The 25,142-nt window shown below is 38.5% G+C and overlaps 1 protein-coding gene across 8 annotated transcripts in view; it reads right to left on the bottom strand.

Moving 5' to 3' along the window:
* EPS8 (epidermal growth factor receptor pathway substrate 8) overlaps positions 1–25,142 on the bottom strand; it is a 143,081-nt gene that overhangs the window by 24,835 nt on the left and 93,104 nt on the right. For all 8 annotated transcript variants that reach the window (XM_051784436.1, XM_051784438.1, XM_051784439.1 and 5 more), the window contains 11 exons: positions 21,239–21,306; positions 19,126–19,287; positions 18,778–18,927; positions 16,366–16,448; positions 13,663–13,799; positions 11,634–11,707; positions 10,455–10,581; positions 10,011–10,099; positions 6,408–6,482; positions 5,768–5,916; positions 3,268–3,451 (listed from right to left, as the gene is read on the bottom strand). In XM_051784436.1, the coding sequence (XP_051640396.1) occupies positions 3,268–3,451; positions 5,768–5,916; positions 6,408–6,482; positions 10,011–10,099; positions 10,455–10,581; positions 11,634–11,707; positions 13,663–13,799; positions 16,366–16,448; positions 18,778–18,927; positions 19,126–19,287; positions 21,239–21,306 (1,298 nt within the window). The remainder of the gene's footprint in view (positions 1–3,267; positions 3,452–5,767; positions 5,917–6,407; positions 6,483–10,010; positions 10,100–10,454; positions 10,582–11,633; positions 11,708–13,662; positions 13,800–16,365; positions 16,449–18,777; positions 18,928–19,125; positions 19,288–21,238; positions 21,307–25,142) is intronic.

Here is a 25,142-nt window from a genome sequence, read left to right as displayed (position 1 = left end):
GTGTAATTAAGGAATTTAGTTAAGAAAAAACATTACAATTTATCACAAGGACATATATAAGAAGATTCAAGGCTTTAGGAAATTCTTTTTAAAGGACCCCACTTTAAATCCAGCAGTGATGCTCGGCTGCTAAGTAAGAAATATTTTAATCACCATTCCCCCAAACAAAAAGAAGCTAAACAGTTAATTTCTGGATATTATAATATTGAAATTGCTCGTTCTGTATCTTTTCCTTATACCACCATCCAGTTGCCCAAGTTAGAATGGCTGAGACTCAAGAGCAATTGCCAAATCTCTGAGCCTCATTTGTTGGTGGGTTTTTATGTTTTGTTTTCTTGTGGGTTGTTATTTGGTTTTGGTTTTTTCATCTCTGTCTGGGTGGCTACAGAAAAATCTACCTCCAGGTATCTGACCTGGCACTCAGAGACACTTGTGCAGGGTTTAGGAAAAGAAATTAAAACCAAACCAACTCGTCACACCACAGAATATTCTTTAAAACTGTATTATTAAGACCTCTTTGAAAAAAAATCCAAGGTGTCATCTAGTTTATAGCTTACATCACAAGACATCCAGGAAGCAGGAGTTCATTTTACTTCACACACAAATTATTTGCATGGCCTTAGCCTCACTGGACTCTCTGGTGGTTGTTCCACCACCATTTGAAGTCCTCACTGCTGAACTGACTCCACTTTGAAATCCCTCCAGTGGGAGCTGCATGTGTGGCTAGATCTTAAGATTCAGGAATGGAAAGGCAAAGATAGATTCTCCTGAGTGGGAACCCTCAATGTGCTTTTCCAGGTGCCAGAGCAGCCCCTGCCCATCAGGGGGGATGGCACCACGCACCCCCTTTTCCACCCCCAGCACAGCACAGCTCTCCACAGGCAGCTGTGGTCCTCAGGAGATCAATGCCACACTGAGACACGAGGCCAATTGGTGGCACGAGTCAAACACTTAAATTCTCATCTTACTTTTCCATCATTACTCTTCATCAAACAAGCTGTTACTGCAGACTTAAGGAAGAATAATTATTCTGGTATCACCCACTCCAGGGTGGTCTTTTTGCTGCAGACAAATGGAATTTTGCACTTATGCAGCTTTTTCCAGCTGAGTACCTACAGCATTTCACAGCTATTAAGCAGCTCTGTGTGCTCTTTCCCCTAGGGATGTGCTGAGGAGACATGGGCACAGGGAGCCAAGGTACCAAGGTTAAATCAATTGACCAAGACCTTGCAGGAAGCAGTGACAGCCATGAAACTAAAGCTTGACATCCCAGGAGCCAGGCACACAAATAGCTTCAATGAACTGGGAAATATATATATATATAGACATATATATATGTGTGCGTGTGTCTCTTGAAGGTTAAGAGACTAACTTGGCATAAACAACTACCAATGCAACCAACCCCACCACCATGAAAAAGAGTGACATCTACTCCCTGAAACCCAAGCAACTAAAATACCTCAATATATTCTCCCTGTTCGAATTTGGTTTAGGTTATTATATGTATCAATTAAATTCTTAGAATCATCAGAATTCTTTTTTCAGTACTACTGAAAAAGTTTCAATACTGCTGTTATTATTGTTGTTGTTGTTGTTATTTAGAAGGAGCACAATATAAACAAAAATCTGCATGGAAATGTAGAGCAGCAGGGAACAATGAAAAAATGTTCCATGAGATTTTCTGGGGAGGTGACTGGGGAAGGGGGTAACAGCAATGGCAACACTACATTTCACATTGTTGTACCCATTAATTTTACTAAATGCTTTTTTTGCTCAAAGTGAAGCACCGGCAGTAACTCAGTTTTTGGCACATTTCTTCTTGTATATCTTGTTAGGCATAAAGCCAAATAGTGTTTTAAGTAATCAGATATGTACCATGTTATCCTCCTTTGCTTGGCAGACTTTTTACCAAATTTGTTTGTCTCTATAGCTTAGTAGACCTTTTTTTTTGACTGAGATTTTCATGAAAATAAAGTTTTACTGTGACTGGGCAGTTTTGATAAACTTTTGCTGGGCTCTGCAAGAAAACACCATCCTATAACAGCCAATAATCATTCCCCTCAATATTCTTCTAAATGCAACATTTTTACTAGCAGATAAAACCATATATAGGTAAAAATTAAGATAAAATCCAGCATTGTTGTGGTAAGATGTACTCCAAGTATGCTGGAGGAAGACAGACAAAAACTATAGGGTGAATCTAGAAAATTCTTAGGTGCACTTCAATGTTACAGCTGCTACCAGGGGACCTTGTTGGACTGAGATCAGCATAGAAAAATAAATAAAAAATTTAAACTAAATCTTATGTTTTCCTAAAAAAAAAAAAAAAATCTCCCAAAATGAAAATTTTTATAAGTTTAAAAAGACAATGGCCTTTTTTGTTAATTAAAAAGCAAGAAAATCCACACATAGCCTTAAAATTTTCCCAAAAATCAAAGTTCATTTTCTGATCAGCTCTACTGGAAAAAGTAGGGATAGAATCTTGGTTTAGAAACAAAGGGGTTGGCTATAAAGTTGGTCAGTAAAAGCTCTCTAGTTTCTCTGAAGGCTTTAGATGGTGGTGCATTCTTCCATTCTCTAAACAGAACAAGCTAACTTTTGCTAAATTAACCACATTCCTTTGAAAAAAAAAAAAAAAAGGTTGGGAAAAAGTTTTGTACAATAATTGTCCTAGTCAGCAGTTATTTTTCAGAAGTAGGCCTAAATTACAGTAGGGCAGGTATTGCTTGTATGTATTACCTGAACAGCACCTCTGAATGCTTTCACTGTATTGCAAGCAAGTGTTAAGAGATTAATGAAAGGAATATTCTATTCCACATTTATGAAGAAGCAGCTTAAGTCCAAAATTCCACAAAAAAGGGGGGTTTATTTCCTTTAGTCTGCGTGCCTGTGCATGTGGAGCACATTTGAGAGCACTTTGGTTCAAATACTGCCTGAAGTAAACATGATCAAAATCAATGGGATCTGATAGAAGAGGCCCCAAATCAAATTGAACCTTAGGGGCTTGGACTGTCCTCCCAAGTTCAAGGAGAGCAGCAGGTAAAAGCCTTAAATTTTTCCTAACAGTGTTTTTGGTGGCTGAACAGGTGTCGAGTTTCACACAACTTTAATGTGAGTGTAAAGAGCTGGCACTGATGCAGCAGATGCCAGAGAACAGTTACTCCAACAGTATCACAGAATACTTATGAAGGAATACTTCCTCCTTATGAAGGAAGCAGTTGATGTTGCTGTCAGCTAATGTACAGAGCACTGTCCCAAGTGACCTACCTCAGTGGACATCCTTTTCATCTCTTGCTTTCGCTGTTGCTCTGCAACGTTTGCCACAGACTCAGCCAAATGATTGAGTTCTTGCTCCTTTGGAGCTCCCATGAAGTTCAGCAAAGGAGGCTCCCAACCATTTCGGAAACGGGGGACATAAGGTGGAATAAAATGGTCTTTGGGCCAATCGGCTCTGCATGAAAAGTAAATCAGAGATCTGTATCAAGGGCCATACAAATACTGATTAAAGAAGTTACTGAAAATTGAAATGCTTTAGAATTTTTATTAGCACAGCGGAGAGGCTGGGATTACAGCAGAGGCAGAATTGTGCTAGAACACAGAAAATCAGCAGGAAACATTTATTTACCACAACTGCCCTCCCTGCAGCGCCCTGCAGAAAGAAATTGCTCCTGCCATTAAGGACATGTCAATGCTAAAATACAACAAACTTCTGTCTTGTAACAAAGGATGGGGATCAGAAGAATCAATCAAAACAAATCTAGGATTTGTTTTAACAGTGAGATGGGGAAAAATATTGCTATGCTCTGTTTGTGTGAAAGCACCAGATGAAAGACTTCAAAGAAACAACTGGCTTTGTAAGAACTCCTGAAAGCAGGTATGAAGCATGGAAGCTTTAGGGGGCCTAGCTACACCTAAACCAAAAAGTTAGATAGCTGTTACTGACAAAAAAACCCACCCAACTCTACATGCTCCAAGACACAAGAGCTATCATCACATTTGCTGTTTTACAGTCCAGCTTGATCTTTATAAAATACTGCACTACTTTTCAGAGTCCCATTAGCATTCTGTGTTGTAATATAAAACACCTAAATGAATGCTTTCATGCTCTGCCTTTGCACTACACATAACACTCCATCCTGCAACATACATTAATTTGTCTTCACGGTGGAAGCAGGGATGGGAATGTACATTACAGTCTTTTAACAGGCTCATTGCTGACACTGCTCAAAATTAAGGGACAAATGCTTCCAGTCACATGAGCAGTCAGCAATTCCTGGCCTGTTAGCAGACCTGAGCTAGGTCAGTAACCCTCAAGTGGTATCATTCACCTCTCCTACTACACTCCAACCCAGTGTACTTCTAGATACTGAGATCAATCAGAGCATCAATTCTAATCTGCACAGGTCAACCAACTACATTCTAAGTGCTTCATTCTTCACTACCCAACCGAGCTATTTCTCTTTCCATTAACCTTTTTTCAGGATGGACTTAAATGAATGGATGAGGGTAGTTCCCAAGACAAGGAGCTCATTATTTTACCCAGTGATTCATTTTCCCTGCATGGGGCTCCAATGCCATGAGGCAATTTCCACTGCCAGTCCCCCCCAGCCTGCTATGGAGCCTGCAGAGCTTGAGGCAGGTAAAGGCAAGCATTTTGCTGGGATAAGCTCTTTGGCAACCACAAGGAGCTGCTCTTCCTGTCTCCAGCTCATTTTGTAGTAGCAGGTAAAACAATAGGCCCAAAGGACAAATTTGGACATTCTTGATCCTGCAGCAGAGTGAGACCAAGGGAAAGACCTGTGTGTCCCTCTCCCTGCTCTGATAATTTTTCTCACTCCATGCTGTGGGGCTCTCCATGCAGCTTTTCTTACCAGCAAAACACTCTGCAGTTTTTAATCAACCAGTAATTAATTAAAAAAATAAAGAAATCCATCTGGTAGACATTTATGTTCCAATTTGAAATCTAAGAGCAAGGATGAATAAACACAAAACACATGATGCATTTCCAGCCCAAGTGATAGCATACTTCATCATCATCAAATGTACTTATCTATCACAGATTACAGAGTCAAAATGTACTTTGATAATTTAAGATTTTTCTTTTGCATGTTCAGTTCACCTAATTTCAAACTATATACTTACCTCAAAAACAACACATGCATACAGAAGTTAACTTTCAGCTAAGCCTCATATTAGTACATCCATTAAATGCAACATACACCCATGTAGCACAGTTCAGTCAATAAATAATGTTTTAAAACTATAAATATGTTTATAGCATTAAGATGCTTTTAAAAAGAAGTAAAGATATTGCAAATTTTTAACTTTTAATAATTATTGGAAATTGAAAATAGACATCTGTATCCTATTCTTTAATATTTTGTCATCTTTTTATTGCAGCTTCTTCAAACTGGTTTTTAATGAAGTCCAGATGGATGCATTGGAAAAATAATGGTGAAAAACAACGGGACACATGCAAGGGACACTTTAGAAAAAAAATGACTGCAAAAGGTTATGTCAAGAGATTCTGGATCACAGACAAAAAAAAAATCTGTCTGCATTATCTCTCTCCCTGAGATCCCAAATCCCAGTGAAGCTAAACTTTAGAAAGTTCCTTTCTAAAAACTTTAAAGAGCAGTTCTGAAGAGTCCAAAGCCTTACAAAGTAATACTGAATTTACTGGGGGGGGTTAATAACCTGGTTAAGAGCATGTCAGTAAACTCGATTTTAGAGATCTTCTCTAAAACATGCAAAGACTTTTCCTCACCTGGCTTTGGTCCACGTGTCACCCAAGGACATCCATAACTGTCCCTCCTCACTGGTGACAGTGTATCGAAGGAAGTCTATGGTATCTTTTGTTAAGAGGGGGCTGAGTACTGTACCAGCAAGCTCTGGACCTCCTGTTGTCTGTACCACCTAAATCCAAGGATTAAAAGAATACAAACAACATACATACTGTGAGTACACAAGTTACTGTGAATACATGGTGCCTACAGTGTTGCCAATGTGTCTGAATGTCCTGCAGATTAACTAAACTATTTATTGCTGAAGAGCTGCTGTTCTGGTCACCAACCATTTTTTATTTAGACCCACTTTTGGCAACGTTATTTTTGCTTTACTGATCAAAGCCACACATAATTCAGTTAAACAGACACGCTTTCAACTCTCCTCCTTCCTCATGCAGAACATCTCCATTTTATTATTGTTAATTAAAAATTATAATAGCAAAGCATAACACAAAGCTGAAGATATTTAAATAAATATATTTAATAGATGGACATAAATGCAGAAAAGGATATACATTATTTCCTAAAGAGAACCTCATACTGAGATATGCTCCTTGAATATAAATACATATAAATACACGAGTTTTGAAGGAAAACACTGAGAAAATTGTAAAAGCTTACCATTTGTAGTGGGGTAAAGAGAAAATGAACCAGATCAGCTGCACTGGGATTCTGGATATGGAACTTCAACTTAGCCTGAAGGAATGGAACAAATTATATATTTTAAAGAAACATTTAACTGTTATGACAATAAATAGTTTACATAATAATGGCCATCCCTGGTCAGGTCGCAGGTCCTAAACCAAGTGTTTTGTCTGAAGTGTAAGTAAGTGCTCATTCATCCAATTGTTTTTGAATCCACCTATATTGTAGCACCTATTGTGCAAAACAAGAAGTTAAACGGCCCAATTACATGCTTTGTGAGGCAGCATCTCCTTTGGAAATTTGACACCTCTTACTCTCATTAGTATTCTGTAAGTTCTTTTCCAAATAAAAACTGAGCTGCCCTTCTGCCCTCGTGTTTTCCAGCGATGCTCATAACCATTTACAGATTTATTATGTTCTTCCCCAGTTTGGACTTTTCCAAGCTAAACTAATTCCTTTGAGCATTCTTGTCCTCCCTGCATCTTCTTCAATTTTGCTATACTGGCAACAAAATAAGGCCAGGGAACATGTTGGCATAGTGATGCTCTTTATTTGTTAATTTTCTGTTATCTTTTTTCCCCTGATGTTTTTCAACATTTTCTTGGTTGATTCCATTAAACACAGATGACTTTCTGCCAGGAATCTCTATTACATCAACATTTTGTCCTGATTTGTTCTATATATGAGATTTTTCCTCACCTGTCCATGACTATCATATAATCAATACTGAATTTCATCTATCCCTTTATCTGATATTATGAGATATTTCTACATTTGTAGACTTTGCTCCCCATTTGCCAGAACACCTGTAAATATGTGGGACAGCCATGGCCTCTGCAGAGGCATGTCTGGGACTTCACTGTTAATTTACTACACTTCAAGAACTGATATTTTGGCCCTATATTTTGTTTTCTATTTCACTAAGCAAGTATCTAAGAAGCTACATTCAACCTCACAGTACCTTCTTTAGGAACTGTGCAACCTTGCTGGATATGTTTTGGAAAACCAAAGAAACAAGATCAAAGAAGAGGTGGATCTGAAGACATTATTTTGGTTTTCTGCAAGATGCATGTTTGCTTCTTCCTCACGTTAACACACATTCCTACAAACTGCACCCCGTGTGCAGGTATCTCAGAGATATCTGGTTGCCTCAGATCCTTGGAATGACTTTAAAGATTATCAGCATTACCTTCACCACTTCTCTAGTAGAAAGGCAGTTTGAAGGAGGTGAGATAACACACTGTGTGGTTTGCTGACTTAGTTTTTTAATAGATGGATGAATGGTGCCCATTCAAATGGGGTTTCTATCCATCTGCCTTTAATTTGCTATTTAGATTTGCTGTCCTTTAAGCCACTACCAGTCGTTCAATTTGAAACTGATAATCTCTTGTGCCCCACCAATAAAAAATGGTTTTCAAAAAAAACATAATATCAAAGCTTTTGCAAGTAAACATGCACATAAAAAACAATAATGATATTATATATAAAAAATTCAGAAGAAATACTAAAAGTCACTGATATAGCTTCCTGGAGGATTTCTTTTATTTACATATCACCCACTGGCCTTGTAGGCTCCAGAGATAAGAAGCATGCCTGAATGTGCTTTAAAAAGTTATAGTAGCTTTTATTGCATCTTGCCATCTGTTCCTCAAACTGCTTTTGGCTAGCCTTGTCCTGCTTTTACATCTAGCCTTCCAGCATGTCCCTCCAAATGAGGGAAGGAGGAGGATGTGTTTTTACTTCCAATAACTTCCTATACACTGTTCTTCAGTCATTACAACTTACTCCCAGTATAGTTTTTTGACAGATGGTAGGCATTTTCTAGAAACTTCCAGCATGGGGTTTTAAAACAGTTTCCATTCTACTGGCAAAGATTAAATTCTTCTAGCTACTCCTTTTATTCTTAAACAAAATTCTGCATTTTATACAGTTCTCCATGTCTGTCATGAAGTGCCAGGAACTGAAACTTTTGTGCAAGTGAGGCTTTTGTGGCTCCTGCAATGATGCTGAAGTAAAGCACTGTTACAGCACAACTCTTCAAGGGCAACATTAGAAACCAGGTCCTAGATGTTGCTGAGCACCAAAACAAGAGCTGCTTTCCTCCTGCACAGAAGATAAAGATTTCAAGGATGCACGGACTGTTCTTGGGTAAAAAATGAATCTAAATGCAGAAGGCAGAAGAATGGAAAAAAAAGGACACTACAAGCACTAGTGATGAGGACAAGCATGTTCCAAGGCATCTATCCCCCTTCTAAACAGCAACCGTTTAAGGTCAAAATCACAGAACTTGATAAAGTAAAGGAGTTTTTTTAAAAAACAGACATTCTTAACATTTCTAAATATCTCTTAGAGCCTAGCAATCAGAATTCATTCCCTAGGAGGAAGAAAAAAGCTGGTTTGGCTCAGTGAATACAAGCCCAGTTTTCCCCACTGGCACAGCCTCCCCAGCAATTGGAAGGAACAGTCAGTATCTGACAGTAAATGCTTTGAAGGTGTCCCACTTGCTGCCTCCCTTGAATAGGAGATTCCCACTTGAGAGGAGATGCCAGGGAAGGCTGTTGAATTAGCATCTCTGCTTACTGAGAACCTACAAAGCAGCAGCAATTTGTTGGATGGAACGTTCTGAGCCCAGAAGGCCCTGTGGTAATGATGGCAACAAGCACAGAGAGTCTGATGGGCACAGATGAATAAAAGCAAATTAAGGCCACAGCTGGTGATGCTGGCAAACACACAACAGAGCTGTGATCCCAACAGATGTTCCTAGAAATTCTTTTATGATTCAAACTCAAATTTCCTAAGTAAAAGGCTTTAAAAGAACCAGGAAAAGAAGAAACCCAACAGTGCTGAAAAAGAAACATGCTCATCTAGTGTGGGGAACTTGATGAGCAGCACCCCAAAGCTCAAAGGCTAACCCAGGCCACAGGTGGCCAGCCCTGGTCTTGCCTCAGATCAGCCTTGGATGGAGAGGGAAAAGGTGAAAGTCCAAGACCAGTCAAGTCTCAGCTGAGCTATCTCCCTGTGTGCCAGCCAAGGACCAAACAAGATTACATTTCCAGGTATATCAGCATTCCTTGTGGGGTTGCTCCTCCTGAAAGAGCAGTGGAGGCCAAGACAGTGCAGACTCAGGCTCACAATTCCCTGGATGGTGTGACCACCTCTGCACAGCTCTACATGGTGAGCCTCTACATGTGACCTCTACATGGTCAAGACAACAGGAAGGTTAGGCAGAAAACTTTATTAATGCACTCCCAAAGACAAAATAACCTTCTGCAGCTCCCTCAGGTGCATCAACCACAAGCATTCAGACCCTCTGGAATAGTAGAAACCTCCGAGAAAACCTAAAAATAACTGCAAAGCAAATTCATCATGTTACTGATTCTTCCTTTTCCTCTTCATCTTTCACCACAATTTGAGTTTTTCCCTCCAAACTAGTGGAATAAGCCATAAGAAAATGCAGCAAAACTGACACCCAAATTAATCTGTAGTGGCAGGGAAAACAAAGATCAGGTTATACTTAGTTGTCCCAGGAAAAACCTTATTGCATGTCACACACCAACATATCCATGGGCAGTCACCTACCAGAAGATTGAAGCCATGCTTGAATTTTTGGAAGCAATCAACAAATTCATCTGGAGGTGGTGGTTTTGCACGGAGAGTGAGAACTCCCTCTGGTGAACAAAATGAGATTTTTATATATCCATTTATATGTATATAACTTCTATCAATATTTCAGATACAGTAAACATATACATACATTATAAATTTACCAACTTACAGAATTTTCTAAATACAGAAGCAGAGCAGGGAGCATATTCTGTGGTCACATCTCTATTTAGTCACTTCCCACTGCCTTCAAGCAAGTGGTTTTTATATGTTTCCCTCTAAGAATATACTCCACAGGAATTTAGGTGCTCAAAGTTAAAAAAAATTACCACACTGATAAAAAAGCAACACAAAGACACATTTGCTGGCTACTTCAGTGATCCTTAGAGAAACTGAATTGCCTGCAGTGAGAACTCCTACCTCCAGGTCCTTTCTTTTTACTTTTCTTAGTTTTCTTCCTCTTTGAAAGTTCAGCAAATGCTTCAGCAGCTTTTTGAAGTTTGGTAACAAAATACTCTATGTCATCCAAAATATGGTTCAGAATTTGCTGTGGAAGAAAAGCAACAGTTTCTCTACAGAATATATAGCAGAAATACTCCAGAAATTGAAACATCCAGACCTCACACACCCCAACAGCTTCCTTGGAACAAATTTCATGCTAGAACATTCCATATTTAGATTCATTGTGTTCTTAACTTTACATACCTGTAAAGCATTTAGAATCTTACTTTTTTTAAAACCTAAGGTCACTGGACATTTTTAAAATATGATCAACAAAATTATTAAGTTCAGATTGCAATTACAGAATTTGTTCACACATTACATTCTCTCTCACAGCACATGAAAAAAAATCCTAATTATTTGAATGGACAGTATTTTCCTAAAGGGTATAACTGCATAATGTCCTTTAGTACTAAGTGTTAAGCTATTTGGTGAAGTTCCCTACAAATTAAGCTATTTGTAGAGAAGTACTCTGTGAAGAATTGATTTCAAAGAGCAAGTGGACGAGAATGAGACTCTGGGGAAAACACACTGGCAACAATTCAGCAGGTCCCAACATGCTTTTCTCAAGACCCTCTGAATGTTGCTGAGAGTGGAAAAGTAGAAAGTTACAACTGACAAATGGGACAATATTTGATCTCACACACACCCAGTGTTGTTGCTTATAGGCAAGAAAATTTTAGCTTAGAAATAAACGTGGTCCACCTGTCTCCAGAAATGATCATGTTTATTTTCCAGATATTACACATATCCAAGTCCCACTAAACTGATGGAATTTTTTACTCCTTATATAGTTTGCTAAAACTGGTCTACTGTAAAAAAAAATCACAATTTGTATTTCCAGCTCTTTACAGCAGAAAACTTTAGATCACATTCAATGTGTTGTCATTCCCCTACACTTTTTTTTTTCTGTTTAAAGAACAAAATTAAGAAAAAGGAACTACCACCTGTTCATTTTTAGATCTACCACACAAGCAGAGGCTGCCTGGAAAGCTTTTCTCCAGAACTGAATTTACTATGGGGAAAAAGTCTTCTCACAAAGAAGAGCTGCAAAATTTAACAAACATTAAGCAACATCATTTGTAGTTTCCCACTTACAACATCTCTGTCAATCCTGGCTGCCATCATCTCTGCTGTTTCTTCCTGTTCATGGTACTGTCTGTGTTTTTCAACTGCAATAGAGGGAAGAAGAGAATAAAACATCCATATATGTGGAATTAGTATATTAGTACATAACATTTTCTATATAGCTTGTGCTTTAAACCATAGAACTATGAGAAAAGATGGACAAAACTGTTTGTATCATTAACTTTGCAAGGACTCCACATAACTGAAAGTCCTGTACCCTAATGCCTGATCCTGATAAGTCTCACAAAGAAGCTAAGTCTGTGCTTTCAGTCAATTTAACTGCATAAATGAAGGAAATCACAGAAGCTAAAAATCAAAAAAATTCAGCACAAAGTGGTAGGTTATAAATACAACATAATTAGGAATCACTCTATTTTGCAAAATATGCTGAAAGCTTCTCCAGCAGAAGTAAGCAAGAAAGAGTGCAGCCATGACTTTGGAGACAATTTTGATCTAAAAGGCAATTAGCAAAAAGGAGTGTCAGTTCTGGTAACATTGAAATGGGAGGTTATGATGTGATAGAACCAGTACTCACAAATAACAATGGACAGAGTCAGTGACTTTTGTTTAAAAATAACAAGGGTGAATGTTTTGAGAAATTGTAAGTTTTGCATTTTTAAGTTACAGTAAGTGTTGCACTGTGTTTGTGAACAGGTGGGATTTCAGTAAATGCATTTTAGAAAAGATCTGCATGAGTAGAATAAAAGGAAGTGCAGGAACTCAGATCCACAACTGGTCTGGCATGACACTTAACAAACTAATGAAACCTTTCTGAGGTGAGAAGTCAAGCAGAAGAACAGGTTAGCCATTACCCAAGATAGATGTAATACTGTAGATACATAGATTAAATAATTCTTAACACTTCAGTTTGCTCTGAACATTTTCAGTTGTTTTCTTTGCATAGTTGTGAACTTTGTTAAGTGATACAGATATAATTTAATAAACCAAAAATAATAAAGACTTCAAGATCTTCTAATTCTACAGTAGTAGAATTAGTATCTATTATTAAAAGAACACAAACAAACAAACCACGTGACCTCACCTTAACCTTATCAGTCTGTTTTAGAGAAGAAACTTTACTCTTTCTGAAGAACTTTTTCAAACAAATCTGATCAAAATATGTTTCCCTTAGAGATATAAAAAACCCACCAACAACCACCAAACAAAACCAATCCAAACCGATTAGGAACGCTACAGCGTTTCTTGGGTAAGGCTTTAAAAAATAACTTTAAAAAAAATAAAAAGAACCAGTTTAGCCACACAGGCTAAATGATATGGTGCAAAGATATATGTGCCATAAATAAATAATGCTCAAGTCACCTTTTAATCCCTGATTATAGTCTTTAATTGTCCAAAATATGTGGCCTACGCTCTCCCTATTACTGAAGAGAGTATCATTAGATGTTATGAAAGTTAACATCTAATTATTGCATAAGCTGCTTTTTCCCTCTGCATATATAATTTTTGGTTGTCTCAAGTATTTTGCTTATACTATAAAAAACCAAAATCTACTATATATAGAAACAACAAAACTACTATAGGTAGTAGCAGCATAATTAGAAAAGTAACTCATTATACCATTCCCTTTCAGAAATAACGATAGGTTCCAAAAGTACTGTTTTCTGTGAATGCTACCATGTTCATAAAGAAGCCCAGGTTAAAATCAGTAGCCCTCACTCTCACCCAGCTAAGCACAAATAAAAGCAGCTCTGAACAGACATTCAGAAAACAGATAAATGAAAGCAAATGACAAGTCAGATTATGACAGTCAGATCTCATTCCCCAGATCAGGGGACAGTGGCTCGGGGCATCTCAAACCAGTCTGAGAGAATAATCATATCTGCTCTCAGCGAGGGCAGAGGGCTGACCTTGTACAGCCATTTTCTGTACCTGGTTACAGTGATCTTTATGAAAGAGGATCTTTCTAAATTATTCTTGTTCTCACCGGGCACCACAAAAACGCAGTGCCCAGAACAGCTGTTTGCCACCCCATACTCACAGTCGCCCTGCTCAGCAGCCCACGCCGACCACGCTGCCACGCGGCTCCTCACGTCCACCTGGGTGATGGTCCCCGGCGGCACCGGGGCCGGTGCCCGTGGCGGAGGAGGGATGGCACTGTCAGCTTTGGAGATCATTCTAGAGGGAGAGGAGAGAGCCCGCGAGTGACACTTGAAGGAAAAACGTTCTGTTTCTCTAGTGCTTAATCAGAGAAGACCTTCGCAAGGACCTCTTCTTGCCGACGCCTAAAAATCTGTCTTAACGCAGTCTGGCACTTTTTTGGATGTTTTTTAGTTGTTAAGAAAGACAATCTGACTGCTTTGTAAGTTTGAGGTTTTATTCTTCGTCCTCATCGTCCCCGGATAAATGGCGGGAAAAGGCCTCCAATGTTTACATGAACATACTTTTATCACACTTAGCGAATTGATTTCTAAGGTACAGAAAAGAAGGCACACAGGCATCTACTTTTTATACTGTTACACACATCTTTTAAGTTTACACACTTCTTTCAAACCTTTTAACAACACACTACTATTGCTAAATATATACCGGTATATATTCTATAAGTGGTGTTAGCCTAAAACAGTTTTCTCTATCTTATTTTTATCTTTAAGTGCAGGTACCCAAGACAGGTATTCCTTCACAGGAATTAGCAGCTTCTTTTCTCTCCTTCCCGGGCTGCCCAAGGTCTTTTAGTGGATTCCTGCATTACCTCAGAGGCCTCTGGCTGAGTCACTGCCTCAGGGCCTCTACCTGGAACACCTGTTTGGTTCCCTACATCATCTACTGCAGACCTGCCAAGTAAGCCCTACAATGTGTAAATACACTAAACACAGAAGGAAACCCACTCCATGATGGGGTTAGCAAACTTTTGCCACCTGAGAAACCCCCAGCAGTGACAAAGGACATGATGAGACCTGCCAGATTACATGGCTAAACTCAGTGGCTTGTGTTAAGGAGGTGTCATTTTTACCCCAATATGCAGTCATACTGCCTGGACTTGCCTTTTGTGGGAAGGAAAATTAGAAGATTAGAAGTTGCCTTTCAGCCATCACAAGTATTTAGTCCCTAAATCTGACCAGTCGTCAACCACCTTTTTTCTTAAAACTCTACCACCAAACACCACTCTACTGGATGATTTTCTTTTTTGTAACAGCAACCTATTCATCCTGCCTTGATACAAATGTATCAATGTTTCCACTTTCCATGCAATTTTCCACTTTTCCAGTTCTTACTGTCATTTTAAATACCACAAAGAGGAATCTTTGAAGCCATTCTGCAGCTTGATACCGAGAGACAACAAAATCCCAACAGCTCCTGTCATACAGACCCCCATCTCCCTTTTCCACACCTCTGTTTAAAAGCAAGATCTTCACCTTAAATTCATCTCTTTATAATCCCATCTCATTCACGGCATTCAACAAGGCCACCATAAAATGTCAGATGCTGCTTGGCCTTTCCACAGTGAACAACAACAAAGTATTTCCTTTGCCTTTCCTTCCTCCAGTGTCCTTTCACTTGTTAATAACCTTGCAGGAACTGGACAATGTCATGTCAGGCAGGAGGGTCCCTCTCTGTGACCCAGTGCCAGCAGGCACAGGACATGACAGGGAGTAACCAGCACTAAGCTGCCACACACGCATGACCTCTTGGCCTCGCAGCCCTCGGAGACTGATACCTCGGATTATTTGTCCCAACAGATGTACTGACCCACATTCTTCTCCCAATTGAACCTCATTAGTTTCCCAGCACATCCAGCGTGTTTGAATCCCTCTGGATTGCCTCTTCGTGCTTGTAACTGTTTGCTACGGTCCCACAAAGAGTCAAGTCTGCTTATCTGATTTTAAAAATGCAAATAAAGCTAGACATAGTTCGGGTTTTGCTTTGTTTTTATAGCAGTGTCCCTTACTCCAGGAAAATTTCATAAGTGGCATATCAGAATTTAGCAGATAGCCAAAACTGTTATAAACTCATTCACATAATGGTGGCAATTTTATTTAATGATTTTTGTCCAGCAGAGACTTCTCTATCTGAAAACAAAAGTAAGTAATATTGAGAGATACTATCAGAATGCAGCTACATACTAACATTCCAACTACTATCATCACCATTCAATATATAATATATTTCTGCCCTTGTTTTTATGCCTCTGTTTGCTACCTCTCATTTCTGTGTTAATCTTCTCTGAACCCAAAAGATTCTTTCCCCCACATTTTCCAACTGGCAAAGAAGCTTTTGCTACCAGGGAAACAAGAAGTCTTCAGCATCATTAAACAGGCAGGCAGGAAAATTATTCAATCTTCAATTGCTGCTTCAACATTTTCAGATCCCAAAACCTTTTAGCATAATCTTATTTACTTGGAGTTATGGGGCATTTATGTTTTTAATTTAAATTCTGAACTACTTGATCCATATGCAGAACTGAGACATGCAATGCCATCCTCTGGCAAGTGATCTTGATCTCAGCTGTTCCCATCACTAAGGAGGAATTGGGAAAGGTAAGAGTGACACTATAAATTGAGAGAACATGAGAAAATTATTAAAACAAGACCTCTACATAGGGCTTTGGAATTATATTATTAAGTCTAAAAAAAAAACCAAAACAAAACAAAAAAACCCCAAAATACAGCAGGCAAACCTGGAGAGCTTCTGAATGCTGTCACACTATTTGATTCTATACGCTGTCAAGAAGTTAGGTTTTTACCTCAGTGTTTCAAGTCTCTTCTTTTGCTTCCCACTTTTGCTGTCACTGATTGCACTTTCAATATCTTCATGAATAAAGCTAGCCTAAAGAGACAGAAGCAGAAACCATCAGGTATTGTCTAGAGTATCCAGATATAGGAAATAAATATTTCCTCGTGCACTTTCTGTATAGGACCTTTAGATTAGAAAATACCCTATCAAATCACATTTATCTAAAAGTTCTGGGACAAATTATTTTACACATAAAAAGAACAAACAACAGAATAAAGCCTGGGAGTTGGTATTTTTGTCACTACTCCAATCTCAAGCATGATCATTAGACATAATCTAGATACTAAATTTGTCTGAACAGCTGTAATTATCTAATGTCACCCATTATTGCATAAGCTGCTGTTTCCCTCTGCATATATAATTTTTGGTTGTCTCGAGTATTTTGTTTATACTATAAAAAACCAAAATCTACTATATATAGAAGCAACAAAACTACTTATAGATAGTAGCAGCATAATTAGAAAAGTAACTCATTATACCATTCCCTTTCAGAAATAATGATAGGTTCCAATTCCTCTTTGATGTAACAGAAGATTAATTTTTCAGAACATTCCCTAATCTGTGGGTTCCTGCCCCTCCATAACTGCAGAATGCCTCCACCAGCGGCCCACAAGTGAAATTTTGATGCATGTCTGAAGCATTATTTTAACAGATCTTGCATTAAATAGGTCATGGTTTCTCGTAGGATTTAGAATGCTCTGTTACATGTCTTCAGCTGACAAATTAATTTCCTACAAAGGCTGTCAAAGCCCAAATCTGTCAGTGTCTCTACAAGGAGTGTGTCTTTCCTAGTACCCTGATAATGCATAAGACTGTGTAACTTTTTGGAAGGAATATGTAATTGGAACTTCTGCTAGGACCAGAAGACTTTGTTGAATTTTGGATTAAAGGACTTCTCAGGCTATAATGAATTGCACTGCAGAATATTTATGAAGGATGCCTTAAGATTACAGAATTAATAGAAAAAAACTTTAGGGGATCAGAGGAACTTAAACCCAGAAGGATTCCATTAATCCTTCGATTAATCCTTCGATATTTATTATTTAAAATTTTTCTTGTTTAGAAAATATTGAATGCCCCAAATAGTATTGATTTTAACTAATTTTTGTTGCAGCAGCTCCTGCAGTTCATGGTAACTTCTAATTGAAAGCAGGAAAAAGACCTAAACCTTCAAAACCAGACGAGTTCCATGGGTAAGGAAAAAAAACCCAGGGTATGGTCAGAGACTCAAGCAATACCTCAGAAGAAAGGGGAGATCCTGGACTTCCAAGTCATGCTTATATACTCTACATTTTTATTTGTACATAGATTTGTATACAGAGGAACAACTTCAAAAATGAAAGTCTGAAGAAAAGAGACCTCCTCTACATTCTGGGAAGTTGAGTCCAAACAGACCCTAAAAGGGATCCCTGCATTATTTAACAGAACGCCACCTGAACTTCTGACAGGATCCCACTTTCCATTGGAACAGCAAATTCTATACAATAAATCACATAATTAGCCAGTCATCTTCACACCACCCTCATTATACCAATTTCAAAACGGTTGCACAGGGTGATTTAGCAATCTGTTGTTTCAAGACAATGACACAAACTACTACAAAGGAATTAAAAAAATCCCCATGAAATCACCCATTTGAATTTAAAGAAATGCCTATTACAGAGAATAACTAACAGAAGTTAAAATTTATAACCCTGGAAATAAAGAGGTATTGCAGAATATGCTAAAAAAATAATTTACACTTGAAGATAATATTTTAATCAGAGACAATCAAATCTCTTTCCTTGTTTTGCCCTTCCTGCAAGTACTATTTTCCCTTTCATGACTTCTCCAGCAGAGCAGAGATGAAGAGAGGTGAGAATACAGAGAACATTTAATATTTCAGCAACAAAAAGAGGAAAAAAAAAAGGGGGGAAAACTAGGTGAGATTCAGGGCTCACATGAGTTCATTGCACATTATAAGATAAATTTGAGATAACCCAAACTATTTTAAACTGTTCTTTTCAGAAGTGTGAATGCAAACCATAGACATTTTTCAGAGCTTTACACATTTGGAAACCTAAATTAACAGCTATGGAGCCCAAGAACCAGTATTTATAGTAAGGGTGTATTTGAACATGCACTAAGGATTCAGCTTACAAACTAGACCACTCTCTTGCAACATGTACAACACTACATTTTCTAATATCCTATAAGTAGTGTTGATATTATAAGTGCATTAAACTTATGGCATATTTATAAGAATAAAAGTGCAGAACTGTTTTCTATGAATCAGCTCATTTGACTTTATCCACTGGACTTGTCAATTCATAAAATCTCCCCTATTCAAATAAGTCATAGCAGATCTCCATTATTGTCTTACCTTAATTTCATCACATTGGAAAAGATGCAAATCAGGCTTGTTTTGGGTTGGTTCTTTACATACCAATGCAAGAATTGAATTGTAATTGCATGCATTCATCACAGCTTGGCAATGCTGAATTGTGCTTAAAGGAAAATTCTCCAGTTCATTCTGCCAGAAAAGAAAAGAAAAAAAGGAAACACAAAACCCCACCTTACTATACAGTGTCCTGATCTCAGAAAAGCTGCATGAGTGAAAAAGGGGAAGTGATAATAAGCTAATTAAAGCCCTCAATCCCACATACATCATTTTTCTGCTGCTCCCTTTTCCTTTCTCTCTGAAAATGAGACTGTCACTCACAGATCTTACCTTTGATTCCAAGTCCACCAAACTGACAGCTTTGTCATCCACTTGAAGAATCATATCTTGAGTCCACACTTTGCCTTTGGCATCCAACAATTTCAGCTTTCTTATTCCATCGTCTACTGTAATCATTGCCTCTTTTCGGTCCAGAACAAACGTGGTCAAGTGCTGGTGAATGAAACACACATTTAAAAGAAATTATGATTGCAATTTTCCCTATTGTTCAGGAGTGTCAGTGTTCAAACTGCCAGGAAACAGCAATGCAAATTATTCATGAATAAAAGTGCCTTTGTGTATGACAGATTCCACCTATAAGACATCAGAAAGGTTGTTTAGCCCATAATGCCATTTTAAGTCACCTGATTTTTGTTAGCTCGCTGTTTGCCATCCTCTGTCATTTCCTCACTGTGCTAAGCTGTTAGACTTGAAGGCATATTCTGACATCTTTCAGGTATCAAAGCTGGAATTAAACCGTGGGTTTTAATTAGCTTTCTTGAGGAGTGAAAACCTGTCCCTCTTGGCAAGCTGAATTCAGGAGGTGCCAGCAGAAGCTTCCCAGAAACACGCTGCCGATGCACCTCCACCACCACCTTGACCTGGAGTGTCCTCACCTCTTCCAGGGCTGCCAGCTACTGTGCTGCTGGCAACCAGGATGGGCTAGGGTACCTTATGGACAGTCATGTTATTGTGGAACATAGTAGAAATGTAGTATAGTAACTACTTTTGTTCTCGGAATATTCTCCAGATTCAATTAATGATCTAGAAACTAAACACTGCTTCCCAAACATCACCTCAGCTGGCTTCCCTGTCGTTATGGTGGTGGTAATTTCTCCTTCAACATGCCAACCATGCAAGAAAACCCACAAAATTATTTCATTTTATTCAAGCATAAATCCAGCTTCACATTCTTATTGAAGATCTGATAACACTCATTCAAGCTGAACCAAGAGTAATATATGCCTGTACATCTGTGTTCTAAATAACTTTCAAAAATAAATAAATAAATAAAATTAACTGTGCTTTCTTCTGTTACAGGATAATGGCACTCAGTAATTACAGAGAGGAAGGTAGGTGTAAACTGCATATAATCAAAATATTTAAAAGAAATGAAGTGAAATGAACTCTCTAATGGCTGCTCACACAGGAATGCTTAGACTCCAAATACAAGTACTAATTGCTATGCCAGTACAGGACCAAAACTCCTATAAAGAAACCAAAGAAAAATAGGCAATAAGAAGCAACACACATATTCATTTGCAAGCTGATCATAGGATTGAAGCACTTGAAATTAAGACTCTTCTGCATATGATCTCACAATTTACAGTTGATTTAAAACCCAGCAAAAAGGAGCTGAGAATACATGGTATTTGCAAGACTTGGTTTTACCCATGACAACTGGTCTGATGGCAGGAGGAGAAAGTTTGAGTCAAAGTAAGACTACAAAATGAGGTGCTGCATTCAAAAGTGCTTAACAGGCTACATATAAGCACTCAGGCTTACTTTGCAGACTATTTTAAATATACTTATTCCTGGATAAAATATGACAGCAGCACGCAGTAATTCTGCAAAGCAACTTAAGACAGTGAGTACACACTCTGCACTTCATACTGGGGAAGAATCTCTGCAGGTAGAATATTTAACTACTGTATATTAGACTAACTCAGGCTTTTAGGGGTTAACGCTCAGCTCTTGAGGAATATTCTAATACCTCTGCTGATTATATCTGATCAAAGTATTAGTTTTAAATATCATCCAGTGTGCCTTGCCAACAGCTCGGTGTTATTCAGCTCCGCCTCATCTTTGTAACGAGCCAGGTTCAGAGACAGGGCAGCACAACACGTTGAATTGATACCCCATTGAGAAGTCCTGTCCCTTTGCCAAACCACACACAACTTTGCTTACATTCTTCTGTATCTAAAATTTCAGCTCATTATGGCAAAGCTGTAGAATTTGAGACATTTCACTGTAATCTATTCTGAAGTGACCTCGGGCTGGCAGGATATTTTGGAAGATGCATGTGCCTTCAAGCACACGTATCCTCAGAAATCATGCAGGCAAAAAAAAAAGAAAAGCTGCACGTAACTGAAGGCTGTAATTGGTGTATCACTGCTCATCTCACCTCTACGTGATACTGTGACGTTTCGGATATGCTGCTGGCACTGTCTCGTGCATAATTCTTCCTTTGTTCTAGAGGTGGGAGGAAAAGAAAGAATAATTATTCGTTTAATTTCTTACCCTGATGCTTTGACCGTTTCTCAAGAGATACTTTAGACAAGTTGTGTACATGAGAACAGGAGATAAGCTGCGGTTAATTTCTGTGTTTCAACAGAAAATACCTCCACCCCCACACGGTCCAGTACAAGGACCATTCTCACATCAACAATGGTAACAGAAGGCTGGTGGGTGCAAACAAAAGCCAGTTATCTCATCCCAGTGAGTCAGGACACTGGAGGGGAGCAGTGTTCTGACTGAAAACACTTTGTTGGGAAGCCTGATTATGGATATAGTTGGGTTGCCATTTTAGTAGCAATATAGTAACTAGCATCAGGCTTACTATATTTGCATTGAGTGTCCTCGAAAGCAAAAGTGTTTTCTGATATATACATATACTTATGTTAAATCTGCAAAACAGCAAAGCCACACACAAAACAGACCTGACTCATCCTTTATTTCTTCATAAAGTATTCAATTCGATGAATTAATAATGTAGAAATATGCATGGAAATATACATATACACACCAAAATATCTCTAAACAGAAACACTTTTCAGCAAGACACAATGCTGCAAAATCAGAAATATCATTTGTCTTTTACTCAATAAAATAGATTAATATTAAACCAGGAGAGGAGGGAAGGAGAAAAGCAAGATGAAGGCACAACATGGACCCATACCACAAAATAATGAATTTAGATGAATGTTGAAGAAAACTTTTCAACTTAAGTGGAAAAAAAATGAATGCAACATATGGAAGGTTTGGGTTTTTTATCACTATAACCACTTAAGCACCTGATCTGGAACACCAGGAGCTTTTTTTTGGGAAAGTCACTGGGTGACATGACCAAGAGAGGTCTATGGAAACTCTGCAAATAGGCAATTTCTTTGATTTCTGATTTTCAATTAAAATAGGCAGTTGGATTTTGTTCAGAAGCAAAGTACCTGATCTACATACAAAATACATCAATGTAATCATACCTGAAATACTTGGAGGTAAAATAAAAGTGCGTGATTTTGTTGGCAGGAAGCTTAAATTACTCTTTGCAAAACAAAAAAAATGCTAAATGTTACCAAGTGCATGGTTTGTGACATACAGAGATCTGCAGTGAGGACACTACAAAAGCCACACTGCAAAACTCTCTTTTATGACCAGGGTTCCTTCATACAGGAATTCCAGGTGCTGACAAAGACAGCAGTGCCCTCGTTTTCAGACATCACTTGTAGAAGCATTTGTCACCTTTTATAAACATACCACTATCTCTCCCCTTCTCAAGGAAAACAAACTTTCATGAAAAACAACACATTTTCTGAAATACGTCACTGACTTGAAGAAGAGCCTCTCCCCATGGTGGAAAACACCACTCCACTCATGCAACAGAGCCATCCTGCTCCTGCACAGCAGCTACTCAGCTTCTTTTAGCAAGACAAATGCACAGTGCAAACACTCCAATTTAAGAACACAGATTATCAGAATTTTCAGCTAGGTGTGTGGAAATTTCAAATCAGATATCTCACTTTCATTATCCATTGTTCTGAAATCCCAAGGCAGAGGATTATCATTGGTTCCAACTGTAACAACCATTTCTGCTTTTGCAGCATGTTACTTAAATTATTTTTTTTAGTTGATTGTCTTTTTAACCACAACAGACACACACACACATACACATGCACACCAGTCAGTAAAGCAGTACTGTCTCATTTGCTACCTTTCTTTTTTTGTTTGGATGATGATCTGAAGAAGTAAAGTCCATCTGTTCCTAACAAAACAAGGGGATTAAAAAGCAGTATCTAGTTTAATCCCATAGAATTATTTGCATCTCTAAGGGGATCAGTTAACAGTCTTCTGCTATGGACTGTAAATGCTAATTAAATGCTGTCCAGTAAGAATATATGCTTTAAAAAAAAAAAGACCCTTGTTTCAATTAACAATGTATCAAATATTCAGTTTTGACTGCTATTATCTTCTTTCAGGTGAACAAAAATATAACTTTTATTCTATTAAACAACAGTAAGAAAGTTTACATTCACTGCAAGATTTATAAATGCTGCAACCAATAATAGTTGGAGTTATTTCAAATAAAGAAAGAAAGCCTGGCATATGTAGAGGCTCCAAAGGAATTAAAAAGCAGACAGTTAAGTGTTGCAAGAGATTCCTTATTCTGCTCCACATAAATTTTGTCCTGTGATAAGACAGGAATTCCAAAACCATTTGTGATACTGATTAACACATCTTCTTCCACAGAGCAGCACAACATTCACAATTACACATGACAGAAAGGTTTTCATGCCATGTTGAGAACAAGAGTGTTTACAGAAGAGAGAGGGAGCTTTCTGAATGTTAATAAAATCTGTGGTTGCCTACACTTGAGTGCCAAGGACAGCCCCTCTAGTTCTGCGTTATTAGTTATAACATAATGGTCACAAGAACCTAATAAAATTTCCAATTAACAAAAGTTGATCAGTGCTTGCATTAATAAACAAAATAACTGACAGTCCATACTGAGATCAACTCCAATTTACCAATTTATTTCTTTCATGAGGGTAGAATGAGTATGAGAACCTGCTAGAGACCTGAGTTATCATTTAGAGTAGAACAGAATATTTCATTTGAATCATCCAGTCCAACAGCCTCACCACTTCAGGGCTGGCCAGAAGCTACAGCATGTTATTAAGGGCACTGTCCAAATGCCTATTAAACACTGACAAGCTTGGGGCATCAACCATCATTTCCTGTTATCCTGTAGGCCCTTCTCCCAAAAAAACACTGCTGGGCACTGGAACGGGCTCCCCAGGGAAGGTCACAGCACCACGCCTGGCAGAGTTCAAGAAGTGTTTGGATCACACTGTCAGGCACATGGTGTGAGTGTGACTGTTGGAGTATCCTGGGCAGGGCCAGGAGTTGGACTCAGTGACCCTTGTGGGTTCCTTCCAACTCAGGATACACTAAGATTCTTAGATGAGGTCAAAAAGAAAAGGAAATAAGAAAAGACTGGCATCTAGAACATGTCCCCTGGCCCATGGTTTTTTGCTGGTAGCTCAAAATTAAATCTCAAACTCCGCTTTCTCCTAGTGCCTGGCTCCTGTCCCAGATTCTACCTAAACCCTCCATAAGTTCTCATCTTGCCATCAGAAAGGGCACAAACCCTTTTGCAACCCCTCCTGCTGATGTGCTCCACTGCCCTGGACTTCTAGGGAAATTGTTATAAGCCTGCAAACTTGTTCTCTGTCCTCCTTTATCTCAATGACATAAGGGACTGCCTGCTCCTTCCTTCAACACTTCTGTGTTTCCACTTCCAAGTCAGATATATCTGAGCACATGACCCTCACAGTCTTTTTCATCCATATACAGCTTCTTTTTCTCTTCCTACAGAGTTGCCCGTTGCCATTCTTCTGAAAATGTATCTTCCATCTCCCAACTCTTTCACATATCAAAGTGACAGATTATCTATCAATAATAATCTCACTGCTTTTACAGAAACTCTGAAACATCTCCTGATTTATCACACTATCTTCAAATGCAAGTAACATGTACTTTAATACTGAAAAAAAGCAACAGAAATTGCAGATGCACTGAAGGTAGTGGGTCTTGCTAGGATGGAGTTAATTTTGGATCTGTGACCAAAACAGTCTTGATAACATAAGGATGTTATCTGGACAGTTAGCTGCTGCTGAACTGTGCCAAGGTCTTCTCTATTTCTCACCCTGCTGCCCCAGCAAGTGGGCTGGGGGTGCACAAGAGGTGGGGAGGGGACACATCTGGGACAGCTGATCCCATCTGACCACACTGTATAGTGTCATGATCAGCAA

Source organism: Manacus candei, unplaced genomic scaffold (assembly GCF_025592945.1).
Source record: "Manacus candei isolate 608988 ecotype Guabito, Panama unplaced genomic scaffold, ASM2559294v1 h1tg000018l, whole genome shotgun sequence".
Lineage (NCBI taxonomy): Eukaryota > Metazoa > Chordata > Aves > Passeriformes > Pipridae > Manacus > Manacus candei.
This window is presented reverse-complemented; position numbering and strand designations above follow the sequence as displayed.